Source organism: Sminthopsis crassicaudata, chromosome 2 (assembly GCF_048593235.1).
Source record: "Sminthopsis crassicaudata isolate SCR6 chromosome 2, ASM4859323v1, whole genome shotgun sequence".
Taxonomy (NCBI): Eukaryota; Metazoa; Chordata; class Mammalia; order Dasyuromorphia; family Dasyuridae; genus Sminthopsis; species Sminthopsis crassicaudata.
Window position 1 is genome coordinate 585,100,447 of NC_133618.1, and position 13,238 is coordinate 585,113,684.

General features: G+C 41.5%; 1 protein-coding gene across 5 annotated transcripts in view; it reads right to left on the reverse strand.

Moving 5' to 3' along the window:
* Positions 1 to 804: 804 nt before the first annotated feature.
* The window catches only part of XPNPEP1 (X-prolyl aminopeptidase 1), a 68,488-nt gene continuing 56,054 nt past the window's right edge, over positions 805 to 13,238 (reverse strand). For all 5 annotated transcript variants that reach the window (XM_074295534.1, XM_074295532.1, XM_074295535.1 and 2 more), the window contains exons 15-21: positions 10,818 to 10,889; positions 9,463 to 9,523; positions 7,783 to 7,852; positions 5,254 to 5,427; positions 4,909 to 4,985; positions 4,111 to 4,209; positions 805 to 1,353 (exon numbers count right to left, since the gene is read on the reverse strand). In XM_074295534.1, the coding sequence (XP_074151635.1) occupies positions 1,225 to 1,353; positions 4,111 to 4,209; positions 4,909 to 4,985; positions 5,254 to 5,427; positions 7,783 to 7,852; positions 9,463 to 9,523; positions 10,818 to 10,889 (682 nt within the window). In that variant the 3' untranslated portion in view covers positions 805 to 1,224. The remainder of the gene's footprint in view (positions 1,354 to 4,110; positions 4,210 to 4,908; positions 4,986 to 5,253; positions 5,428 to 7,782; positions 7,853 to 9,462; positions 9,524 to 10,817; positions 10,890 to 13,238) is intronic.

Below are 13,238 nucleotides of genomic sequence, written 5' to 3' on the forward strand. Positions count from 1 at the left end.
TCTGAAGGCTTCCCTGTGAAGTGACAGGTTTAATAGCCTGCTGGACAAATATTGGAGTTACCGTTACACTTGAGTTACAGTCTGTTTAAACTGAAAGTCGGCTGCATTTCACTACTCCCAGATCCTGAGAGGGGAAAAATTGAAAAAGATCACAGGCAATTGCTTGAATCTCCAAGGAAAAGCTAAGGCCTTGAGTGAGGGAGTTGGGGGGAAAGAGGGTAACAAAAGAATAACACGATGAACACACTTCAAACCATTCAAGCAGAAAATGGCCATGGGCCTGCAAAGCCTGGACTTGAGAGAGCAATTCTGAAACAAGGCCATCTAATATTTGATCTTTGATTTGATTTAAACCTATATTCTCTTCTTTCTTGGAGAGGTTTCAAACATAACCTGGACTTGGGATGGCTAATCCTTCAGGCTACGGAGGATTTGGTGATCTGTGGGAAAAGAAGCCAGGCTGAATGTAAGTTGAGGGGCACTTAATCCAAGGTAGCAGCCCACCCTCACAAGGTCAGTCCTGGGCCTGCTCTGCTGCCATTTCTCCTGGTGGCTTAGGCCCACACTACTCCTAATCGATAAATAGGGAGCAATCAATTGTGGTGTTTTACTGGTAATTCCCCTTCAAATTCCTACCCCCAAAACACTTCCAGGCGTGTTCCAAGAGTGACCAGTCAAGATGTGAGTGAATAAAGAAATGAACGGCGGTGACCTGAGTTTTCCTCCATGGTGGCTTCCTACACTGAGCCCTTTGTTGGACGGCCATACCAAAAACATTGTATGAGAAAAGCACAGAGGCGGTGGTTAGTTTTGCTATTTTTTATTCACTGATCATAAATATATCTTGATGAGCATTGCGGTTATCATTAAAAACATGCTAGCACCTGGAACCTGGAGCGGGATCCTGTCGAAGAGCAGTGATTGTTTCATGGTGACCAGCCAGCGCGCAGGGCCTTCCTGCGGGCGACCCTGACCATGTGTTTGGCTTTGAGGCACCTGTACTCATGGTGCAGTGCTTTTACTCTTGGTTTATTCTCGACAATTTCTTTAAAAAAAAAAAAAAGAACAAGTGTTTTTCCAAATGGCTATCAAAGAAGATTTTCAGTTCTTCTTGGAGTCAGAGAAAGGAAGCAGGGGGAGGAAAGGGGAGGTCGAAAGGTGTCAGGAATGTGTCATATTTACTTCATTCCCAAAAGCAAATAAAAAAAAAGAAATCCGGTGGCGCTAGTGCCGTATGGAAATCGGGTTTGTTTCTCTGATGAGCCACTCCAGGGCTTCCTGTCGCCCCTGCTTCTGCAGTTCCTTCCCAATCACTTCCCTGCAGGTTTTGTGATAATTGTTGAGCCAGTCACACTGCAAAAAAAAAAAAGGACAAAGAGAGAAATTCATTCACTCCTATAGCCGTGAACATATACCCGAGTACCTACTACGGGCAAAGGACCTGAGCTTTTGGGCGCAAGGGGTGGGAAGAAAGTCCCTAAGAAAAGGTAAGTCCTTCACAAAAGGAAAGAGCAAAAGTGTTGGCAAAGTGGAGGTGAAGAAATCAGCCTGAGGAGAGAAAGCCCTAGCCGCGGAGCCGACAGTCTCCACACGGCCCACCTCCAGCAAGCACACGCACTGAGACTGCTAACTCAGATGGGGCTTTAGGGTCACATGCGTAACCTCATGTGATCCTCACCACAATCTAATGAGATAAGGAATGATTATTCGCTGCACAGAGCACCAAATCTGGAATCAAATCCATCCTGGAGACACCTCGTGATTGTTATTGCTGCGGCTGTGGTATCTTGACCGTGTGAACTGAATTTAAGTGGGGCAGAGTTGCACAAAGCCATCGGAGTCATCAAAGTCCAGGGGCCAGCCAGGATGCACTGGATGACCTGGGCATCCCTGCTGTCTGGCCATGCTCTGGGCACTCCCCCGCAGCTGCTGCAGCCGCCTTCATGGCCCCTGAAACAGTGTTCTCCGCTGCCCACTTCGCCAGGGGAAGTCTTCACCTGCTTGGGGTCAACGTCTCCCTAACTCACCAATGAATGTGAGAACTATCAGTTACCTGACTTCGCCCATATGCCAGGAGGACTTTATAGGGTGTGGTCAATTCAATCACTACAGCTCAGATACTTACAAGCTGTATAAGCTTGGGCAGATTACTGCACATTTATACGCCTCAGTTTCCCCATTAGTAAATAAAAGTAACAGCCACCTCCTAGGGTGAGATATTTTAAAGTGTTTTGTAAACCTTAAACCACTCTGTAAATAACTAGCAATTACTCTTACTTTCATTTTGATAGATGAGAAAACAAGTTGAGAGCAGTCAAGTGGCTTGCCATGGCTCGCGCAGAGATTACGTCTCTGAGGCAGGATTTGAACTCATTGCCTGGTTCCTGGTCTAAGGCCAGCCTGGCTCTCACCCATGTGAATGAGGAAGCAGGGTTCAATGTGTGAAGCCTGCACAGCTCTGCCTTCGCAGGACCATGGAGCCCTTGGACAGAGGAAGGAGACAGACAGGAAGATCTGGCATACTTGAAGGAGCACAAGGTCTGGTCAGTTCTAGGATGTCTCCTTCTGGAGACTAAAAGCATCATTTCCTTGCTCACCTCACCCTCATCCACATACACCACAGAGCTGTCCAGTGACACAGGATCACTACAACTCTGGGGATGATCAATGGCAAGGAAAGGCTGGGTCCACCCCCTTCCCTCAGCAAAGCAAGCATGAAAGGCTTCCAAGGCAGACAGTCCGGGGAAAGGGACAGGCAGAAAGTACGTTATTACTGCCAAAGGCTCCAACACCACGTTCTCTGCATGGCCTCATTCGTGCAGCAAAGACGACTGGAATTGCTTTTCTCCATCCTTTACTCCCCTCCAGCTAAGTGTCCTTATTTTCTCTCCAAGCTACATTCAGCATGTCCCTCCACCATGTCCCAGAAACTCCTTCATCCTGCAAGTTCCCTCCAGTCCTGGAATTCGCCCACTGGAAGGATGTTCGCCCCTCTGGCTCCTCCCAGAACTTCCATTAGAGAAGCTCCCAAGCCAGTCCTACCTTCATTCCTCTCCTGACCACTCCTGGTACCGTCACCTTATCCCATCCCACTCCAGCCTCTTTCCTTGTGTTGTCTTCCTTCCTGGGGTGTGAGCTCCTCAAGGGCAAAGACTTTACTTCTTTCTGCTCCTTTGAATATCCCTAGTGCTTAGGACAATGCCTGGCACAGTTAGCCCTAGACGAACTATAGTAAAGTACAGAGCTTTAACAGTATTCGCATGCAAGCTTCTGGGCAAAGGTCACTATTAACTATCTGCTGAGACTTTTGACCACCCATCTACTTTACCCATTTGGATCTAGGATCCCTCGGCTCCTGCTCTACTGCCCAATTTTTTATCTGGTACTCGCCATGACCTGCATGGTTCTGCATGTCCTGACACTAGCTACTTCCTCCCTCGCTCTGACCTCCACATCACTGAACTCTTCTCAAGTTTCACTCAGGACACAGACTCTGGACCTGCTGACCACTGTGCCATCGGAGCTGCTCCGTACTCCCATCCTGCCTGCTCGTCCCACGCTAAGATGATAGGCGAGAATTATGTCCCAGAACAGGAATGTCACATTTGTCACCACGTGGCATATACGCTGTACAAATACGCCCACAACTATTAACACTTTGTCTTCTCATTTGCAGGAAAGCCCAGCAGAGAGTCAGCAGCCAGTCAAAGTCCTCAGTACTGCCTTTTCTCTGTGTTTCTCAAGCCACAAGCAAGCAGATCTATGTACAGGGAAACTAATGAAGCCACAGCATTCATTCGTGTAGCCCACCAATGAGCCCTGGAGAGCACAGAAGTCATCTGGTCCAACTATGTCATTTTAAAGGGGGAAATTAAGTCAAAAGAAAAAATGAAATTTCAAAGGCCACGCAGTGAGTCTGCAATACAACTAGCTAAATACCAGCTGGTTTTTTTTTGTTTTTTTTTTTTAATATTCTTCAAATGCTTGCCCTTGAATAACCAAAGATATTCAGATTTGGAAAGTAAAGATCCCCCCCCCCAATTAAAAAATGGGGAGAGAAGAGAATGAGAAAGTATCCCCACCCATAACTCCCAATGCCCTTGATCTTACCTCTTTCTGTGTCAGCAAATCCACATCTATCATTTTGGTCTGTATCGGGACCAATGTCAGGGGCTCAAAAGTCAAGCTCCCCCGGTTATTGAAGTTATACTGTGGAAGGAAGGAAGGAAGGAGACAGGAACTTTTAATCCTTTAAACCAGAACGCCACTATCATGATGTACTTTCTATAAACAACATCACGAGGACGCTTCAGCAGGCTCAGCTCAGATTAGATGTGACCAAGAAGAAACGTGTTGTAAGCCAATTCCCATTTTTAGTGAGGATAGTAAGAACAGCTCAAACTTAGAACAGGGGATTGAAGAGACCCCCGCCCTACAATGTGACATTTTCCAGAAGTATCATCAAACTCCTAGGACTACACAAGTCCCTGATGCAAGCCTCCTTAATACACATAAATCCCTGCATCGCATAGGACTGAGAACAGGACTAACTCCTACCTGTCAGGCGAGGCCCTGATACAAGGACAGTGTGAATAAATAAATCTGCGAGCGTGTGATAGCAGGTTTAACAGAACCCTCATCACTTAGTCACATGACAGGTCTATCTTCACACACTTTGAGCAGCAGTCTTAAATTTCCAGAATTTTACAAAGAAACTGAATCTGAAGGATGTGCCAAAAGGCAGCAAATTTCAGGGAAAAGGGGAAGCTCAATTACTAAGACGCTCCCAGTCCAAAAACCCACAAAAGCATGTCTTCTCTTCAGGATTCTGACATTATGCAAGGCTTCAGACTTTCTCAAAGGCCTGGGGGTTGAAAGGGAGCAGGAGAGGTTTACAGGGAAACTTGCCTTGGTCTTTGTTGAAACCACGAGTACAACATTCTCAATCCGGATTCCAAAAGATCCATCTTCATAATATCCAGGTTCTGGAGAGACACAGGGTAATTACCTGGAGCTGATCTGCAGAGCAGAGTCTGCTCCAAGAATTCCGAGGTCCATTTGAGAAAACAGACCTCAACAGCGCCATGCTCTATGAGTCAATCATCTCTGCAATATCCCACCCTCCTTCCCCCATCCCACCTTCCTGACTCAAGCATCAAACCAGTATAATTGTGAACCGACCTCTGGGGGGAAATGGGGAACCGCCCTTCTCCCTGCTCTGGCTTACGATTCATCCCACAACACATTGCTTACCATCGGTAACAATCATGCCGGCCTCCAGAGGCTCATCAGAGAACGTTTTATAACTGATGCCACAAGGACCCTCATGAACGTTCAGGAAGGAGCCCACACCATGGCCTGTCCCGTGCAGATAGTCCAGGCCAGAGTCCCATAAGGCAGAACGAGCAAAGGAATCGAGAAGGTGCCCTGAGGAGTCAGAAGGAACCCTTTTAGTTATAGCATAAAGGCAAGTCACCCTGAGAGGCAGATGAGAAGGGAAAGAGTTGTCACCAGGGATCTGCTCCCTAACTAGCCATGGGATAAGTCACTCTAACCTCTCAACCTCAATTTCTTCATCTGCCAGAGTACAATCTGCACAAATATCACTGGGTAGAAAGCTAAAAATCCTATGCAAACTGGAGTTATTTATGAATTATTATTATAACATTGCATCCTTTATATCATGAATAAAATATAAGCAGGAATATAATTTTTGAATCTATTTTCTCACTCTCCAAAGCAGTAATACTCATGTAACAAAATAATACCTCCACCTTTAACTCTAGCTGTCTTTTAAGGTCCATCTCAACCTAACTCAAACCCAGCCCTCCCTGCTCCATAAAACTTTTTTCAGATCCCCTCTCTCAAAATGATCAGACTTTTCATATTACTTTGTATTTTTTTTGTGCTTTCCTTGTTCTCCTTTATATATTAAATTATGCATGTCCTTACATTCCCTTATCAGATTATAAGCTCCATGAGCATAGACATTATGTCTTATTGATCTCCCCTAGTACAACACAGTGGAGGTTTAATGAATGTTTGCTCTATAAACAAGAGAGAGAATGAAAAGGATGATTTACTTGAGAAACTGTGAAAGCAGAGATGGTCCCAGAACAGATACTGAAGCAAACACTTCCCTCCTCGTTTCAAAAGGGTCAGAGGCCTACCGTAACAATGATGTTACGCAATGTCTGACACAGTCACTCTATCAGATATTTCAACTTCTTTTTTTTTTTTTTTCCCGATAAAAATATTTTCAAATATTTCTTTCTGCCATAAAGTACGTTAAGTTTGGAGTGGGGGCAGAGAGACAGGATAGAGAAAAGAAGAGATAAGAGATGAATGTGACAGTAAGACAAAACATTTTAATGTAAAAATATATTTTTTAAAACAATACACTTGCTATAACATGGCTAATATGAAAGTGGCTCCCATGTATAATCTATATCAAATCGCTTGCCTTCTCAAGGAAGGGAGAAGGAAGAGAATTTGGAACTCAACATTTTTAAAAAGGAATGTTTAAAATGTCTGTTTATTAAAGAAGATCCAACTCACTTCCAGTTGATCAATGATGGACAGAAACAACTACATCCAAAAAAGGAACACTGGGAAGTAAATGTAAATTGTTAGCACTACTGTCTATCTACCCAGGTTACTTATACCTTCGGAAGCTAATAATTATTAATGTGCAACAAGAAAATGGGATTCACACACATACATTGTATCTAGGTTATACTGTAACACATGTAAAATGTATGGGATTGCCTGTCATCTAGGGGAGGGAGTAGAGGAAGGGAGGGGAAAATCTGGAAAAATGAATACAAGGGATAATGTTATAAAAAAAATTACTCATGCATATATACGGTCAAAAAAAATTATAAATAAAATAAAATAAAAATGTCTGTTTATATGTAATTGAGAAAAAATAAAATAAAAACTAAATGAAAAAAATTTGTTGAATAGTATTTTAGAGTTGGCTACAAAACAACAGTTTGTGCTTACAGTATAGGACCTAGCATTTTATGATTTCTAAATGCTTTGCTCTTCCCAAGCCAGTGAACAAGAATTTTCTTCCCCTCTTCAGATGAGAAAACTAAGTCCCAAGGAGTCACACTCATGAAGAGCTCTGAACCCAAGTTTTCTGAATCCTAGAGCAAGCCTTTCATGGAGTTCTTATCTCACCTTCCCAACAATCCTAGAAGCAGCCGGTATCTATCAGTCAGTCAAGGATTTATTAAGCACCATGTGCCAGGCACTGTTCATAGAGCTACATAACAATACAAGCGCCATTCTCTTGTCAGGTGAAGGAAACGCGGCCCATAAAGAGTCAGTGACTTAATGAGATCCCACAGCTACCCAGTGAAAGACCTGAATCCTCTAGATTTTTCAAAATACCCTTTCCATGTAACACCACTCTACCGCCATCGTATCACATAGTATCTGTAAACGACAATATAAAACCATCACCATACTATTTGGTTTTCTGACTTCTTTTTACCCCAAAACTAGTTACTCAGCATGGTAGAGTGGAAAGAGTTAGGACTCGGGAGATTAAGTGATTTCAGGGCCAGATTTGAACTTACATCTTTTCATGTATCTTACAGTTAAGAGAGCACTTCAAACATGCTCCTGCCCAATAAAGGACAGCCTTTTCTATTTGAACTTAAGAGAATCCAGTACTTGTTGGTACTGTGAAAACCACTCATGGATCTGTCCCACGATCCCACCAGAAGAAAAAGCCTTCAAAGTCCACGCTCAATGGCAGGCATAATCATTTACCTTTGGTTCCAGTTGGGAAAATGGCAGCACTCACAGCTATATGGCCCTTGAGCACATACGTGAAGCATTCCTACAAAGCAGAAAGCATAATGAGGAATCAGAGCCCAGGGCATCAGTACAGGCAGGGATGGAGAGAAAGAACAGCTCCTTCGTGTTCTCTGATTATGGACACTTAGGACATCATGCAGAAAACCACAGGAAAAGGGGAGACCTGGGTCATCAAAGTGATTTTCAAGAATCCCTTTAAAAAATGAACTTACAAAAGAAATGTTCCAGAGATAACAAAAGCATATTACACTTCGATATTTTCACTTGAGACTCACAACAAAACTCTGAGATCAAGAGGTATGATAAAATCATTGTGTTAGATCCGCTTTCAGGAAAGATCCCCTTTTCCATTTGAGAAATGACTTGCAATAGTTATCAAGTTTAGAAATCAAGTCATCCTTTAAAAAACTTTTAATCTATCTTTTAATAATTACTTTATTTCTAAATATATCCTACTCCCCCCTCCCCTTCTCCATCACCTAGACCTCGTAAAAAAGAGTAAGAATCAGGAAAAAACAGCCCAGATTATCCGCCAAATCTGGGAAGCACATGCAATGTCCCATTCTCATAGAGCCCCTCCCACCACTGCAAAGATGGAAGTGCATTTTCTCATCTTTTTCCTGAGACCAAGCTTGAGCTCAAGTCTCCTCTTAGTTCAGTGATCTTTGCATTGCCTCCAAAAAGTGACCCCTCACTTTACAAAGCCACAGCCAGAGCTCAAGCCAGAGTTCTTTCCCAAGCGCCAATTTTCAAAATGAAACAGGGAAAGAGGCAGAAAACAAGAAAAGTCAATTTAGGAAGTCAGTGCAACTGAAACAGCACTTCTAAAGCATTTAGCTCAGTGCCTGCCACACAATAAGTCCCTAATAAATGCTTGTTTCCCTTACTATCTCCTCCTATATTGTATTTTATGAACCCAGGTTCTGGGAGAATCCCACCCTGCCTTTTCATCATGGTCTAGGAAAGCACGTGCTTTTGTCAGAAACACAATAATGCTTCTCTACAAATTGTGGTATATCCAGGTAAGGATGAGTGAATTCTGGACCAAAGGAGTTTTCAAAATCAAACCCACTTAGCTAAAAAGATAAAAAAATGCACTTCCTTCCTTTCTTTGCAAATAGAGTAGTATGAACATGAAAACTGTTTCATTTCCATCTTTTCTCTCTCTCTCTCTTTTTTTTTTTTAATCTTTATTATGAGGGAAGACTGGCTGAGTGGAGGACAGATATACTCAGAAATGTGCTGTAAAAACAAAAATGCATCATTAAAAAAATATAAAATTTTGCAAAGAAAATTCAGAAAATTTCCATACTCAATTTAAAAAATCAACTGTGAGGAGACAAGAATCCATCACTAAAAGAACCTATTGTTCTCAGTGTTTCATGTCAAGGTGAAACAAAACAATCTTTGTCACCTTGACCTTAAGAAAGTACCTTTGAAATTTCTGCAAATATTCTGAGCTTTAATAATCAATCAAACAACCTCATAAAGTTGGTAATCCTGACTCCATGGTAGTGAGCTATTTCACTGATCTACATATAATTTTACTATTTCCAGAAGGTCTAAAAAAAAAAAAAAAAAATCAGAAGCTGCTTTTTAAATTCATTGTCACTATATCCTGGAAGGGCTTACCTTTTCATATGGTGACGGGGTCCCAAAGTGCATAGTTCGTGTCACATCCGTTGTTCCATCCCTTTCCAAAAGGAAGGACAAAAACAAGTCAATTCAAGCCTTTGTTGAAAAGGAAGAGAAAAGACACTCTATCTACAAATGTGCCCAACATGGGAATGAGCGCACACAGCATCCTGAAACACCTCCTGCCTGGGATAAGTCAGTGGTTTGGGAGAAGATGCCATAATGGGAGAGAAGCTCTGTTGGAAAGCTCTGTGGCCATACCTAGCTAGATCCCATCCCTAATGTCTGTAGGTCTTTCTTGCTGTCTCCTTATGGTTTTTAATTTGTAATCTAACTAATAAATATTCATTATGAGAAAAAAAAAATGAGAGAAGTTTGCATCCTGTAGCAGGCAGAATGCAAGTATCCCAGCTGAGACTAGCCAAGGTGAACCAGGGACTGGAGGATTAATGCCTCAACCTTAAAAACAGTGGTATGCATGAAGGAGAGATCCTAAGGGCCTGAAAGCATTCAGAGAACAAAAAAATAAGAGATAAAAGACCTGGGAGATAACGTTTTAAATGAGGACAGACTCTGAGAGAAGAAAAATAATTTCTCCCTCACATATTATGTATAAGATACAACCTCTCTGTGCTGGGAGAACCCATTACCTATGACACTGCTTGGACCAGCCCTAAAACTTCAATCATACGATATTATTACTAATAGCTACTCCATAAATTTAACTGGAAAATTGTGTTTTCTAATGGGACAAAGGGATGGTTTTTTAATTAAGCTTTCCATTATCATTAGCCCCGATTTCACTTGGGATGAAGCATTAAAAGTTACTGCTCTGGGGTGTGTCTCAAACCCCCAGTAATCAGCCCCACAAACATATGCTCTTTAATGTATACCCATGCTCTCCTCCCTCTCTCATATCCTCACACATGAGAGCTGACTCAAATTTCATCAAACTGTCTTCCAGGGGCTCAGCCCGGAGGGCCACTCTATATGTAACAGGTCCCAAGAATGAGCCGTTTACAAGTTGGGAAGTAGCCCTTCTCATTTCCCAAGGGTCCCAGGTCAGCTGTTGCCTATTAGTTATGGGCTGAGCGCAAAAATTTTCAAATAGTTCCAGAAACTTGGTTGTTTAGGAACATATGATAGCTTCTTGTTGATGACTAATATTTCTATCAAACTGTCCTTTGTGGGAATAGAAACACAACTGTGACATTTCAAGGGAAAGGGATGTCATGGAAGTGACTCCACTGGAAGGAAATACAAAATGGAGAAAGAGAATTCAGCTGGAGTTGGGTAACGGGGTTACAAATTTCCCCTGCCATTACTGGAGTCTGATTTTCCAAGTCACTTACTTGTACTGGGCTCCTGAGTCTATAAGGTAGACTTCATTCAGGGACAATGTTCTATTCGTCTCTGGGACTGGCCTAAGAAAGCAAATAAAAGTTAATTATTCTAGCTATTCTTATCAATTGGAGAATCAACACCTCTCCCCTACTAGACTATAACCATCCCAATCACATGTATTATGCATCTTTAGTTCCCTCATAGAACCGGGCAAGTTTCTGGGCAATATTGTATGTGCTCAAATATTTAGTGATTGGAACTGAAATGTGCTGTGAGAGGTCCCAGTCATAGGTTGTACTTGCTTTGCCTTAGCATCAAGAAAAACGATATTCTACATTTCTTAGTATAATTCCAGTCATCCACTATTGCCTCTCCACATTATCCTTATTTGAGTAGATAAGGATAATTTCGGTGGATCCATCATCAGAAACCCATTGTTCTAAATGATCTTTACTTTCTCCTTACCCCCATTCTCAGGTCTCAACACTCAAAACATATTTTTCTTTCCAAGATCACAAAGCAAGCACTATTCATCTAAACAGTCTAAAAAGCGCGTGTGTGTGGGTGTGGGTGTGGGTGTGTGTGTGTGTGTGTGTGTAACACAATGGTAAACAATGGAATCATAGAATACATTGATAAAACAGAACTGAGATATGGGAAAAAAAAAAATTATCAGCATCCATGTCACTGCCACATTGGCAATATCATAAAAGTTTGCAATGATGCAGAACTCTAAAGTCACTGTAATAGTCCATTACAATTAAACTTAATTTTCAGATCATGTCTATTAGGAAAATTCACAATCTAAGTTGAATTTGGAAATAAAATTTAGTTTTTAAAGGTTGCTGTTTGGTTTAGTTTTCTTTGGGGTTTTTTGCGGGGAGAGAGGAGGGCAATTTGACTATTATGTTTCATATCATCTAACTAGAATTCCACATAGATATCAATGCCTGAATATGTACTGAGAAATACAATAAACCTGAAAATATCATTCTCTCAGATAATGAACAAACCACTAATGTGACATTACACCCTTCCATAGAGTTAGGAAAAACACCCAAGCTATTATTTCCAATCATCTACTACTACTACTACTACTACTGCTACTACTACTACTACTGCTACTACTACTACTACAACTAGTACTACTACTACTACTACTACTACTGCTACTACTACTACTACTACTAGTACTACTACTACTATAACTACTACTTTTACTATTAGTACTACTACTACTACAACTAGTACTACTACAACTAGTACTACTACTACTACTGCTACTACTACTACTACTACTAGTACTACTACTACAACTACTACTTTTACTATTAGTACTACTACTACTACTACAACTAGTACTACTACTACTACTACTACTACTTTTACTATTAGTACTACTACTACTACTACAACTAGTACTACTACTACTACTACTACTTTTACTATTAGTACTACTACTACTACAACAACTAGTACTACTACTACTACTGCTACTACTACTACTACTACACTGACCTAGAAGAGGGTAAGTGGCTCAATGGAATCTCTATAAATGACCGGTGCTGGAGGCATGAACTTCTGAGTTCAAATCCAGTCTTACTAGCTATATGACCCTGGACAAGTCTGTCTGCCTTAATCCACCAGAGAAGAAAATAACAAAGCACTCCAATAGCTTTGCCAAGAAAATCCTGCAGCCAGTATTGGCGTGCCAGGCTCCATGCGGCCATGATGAGTTGGACGTCAATACATTGTCAGAGAAAGTCCCTGGGTGAGTTGGTTTTACTTAATTCATGGTTTTTCATTACAAAGAAGGGTAATTTATGTGGCTGGGCTGGGTGAGCAGCAAGGGAAAGAACTAAGCATTTACTAAGTACCTACTATGTGCCAGGAATTGTGTTAAGCTCTTTTACAAATATTATTTCATTTTAATAAGAAATGTATATATGATAATTAATGTTATATTCTAGTAACAGAATAATCCTATCATAATTATGGGATGGCTATCTAGCAGTGGCTGTGATAAAACAAAAGTCACTATAAAAGAAAGGAAAGAGAAGGGTCTGGGACTAGTGAGCAACAGGAAGTCTGTAGGCGAGGCCCCTATTTCTGAGGTGGCCTTTTCTTCCTGGACCACTGGATTACCAGTATCTACACATGCATCTTATCACACTTCAGGAGACAGTAAGTTTTAAAGAGTAAGAACTGTGTCTGGTCCCTAAGTGCTAGGACTACAGTGGGTACTTAATAAATGACTGCTGAATTGAACAGGTATTGAATTAAATCAAATTTGTATTAAGTACAAGATCCTTTGAAATTAGTGCATTGACATATTGTCCTTCCAGGGAAAGTTTGTAGGTTCATAAAATGTCTTCGGAAAAGCTCCAAAAAAATCGGGCAGTTCTGTTCCATTTGGTGTCAGATCACAG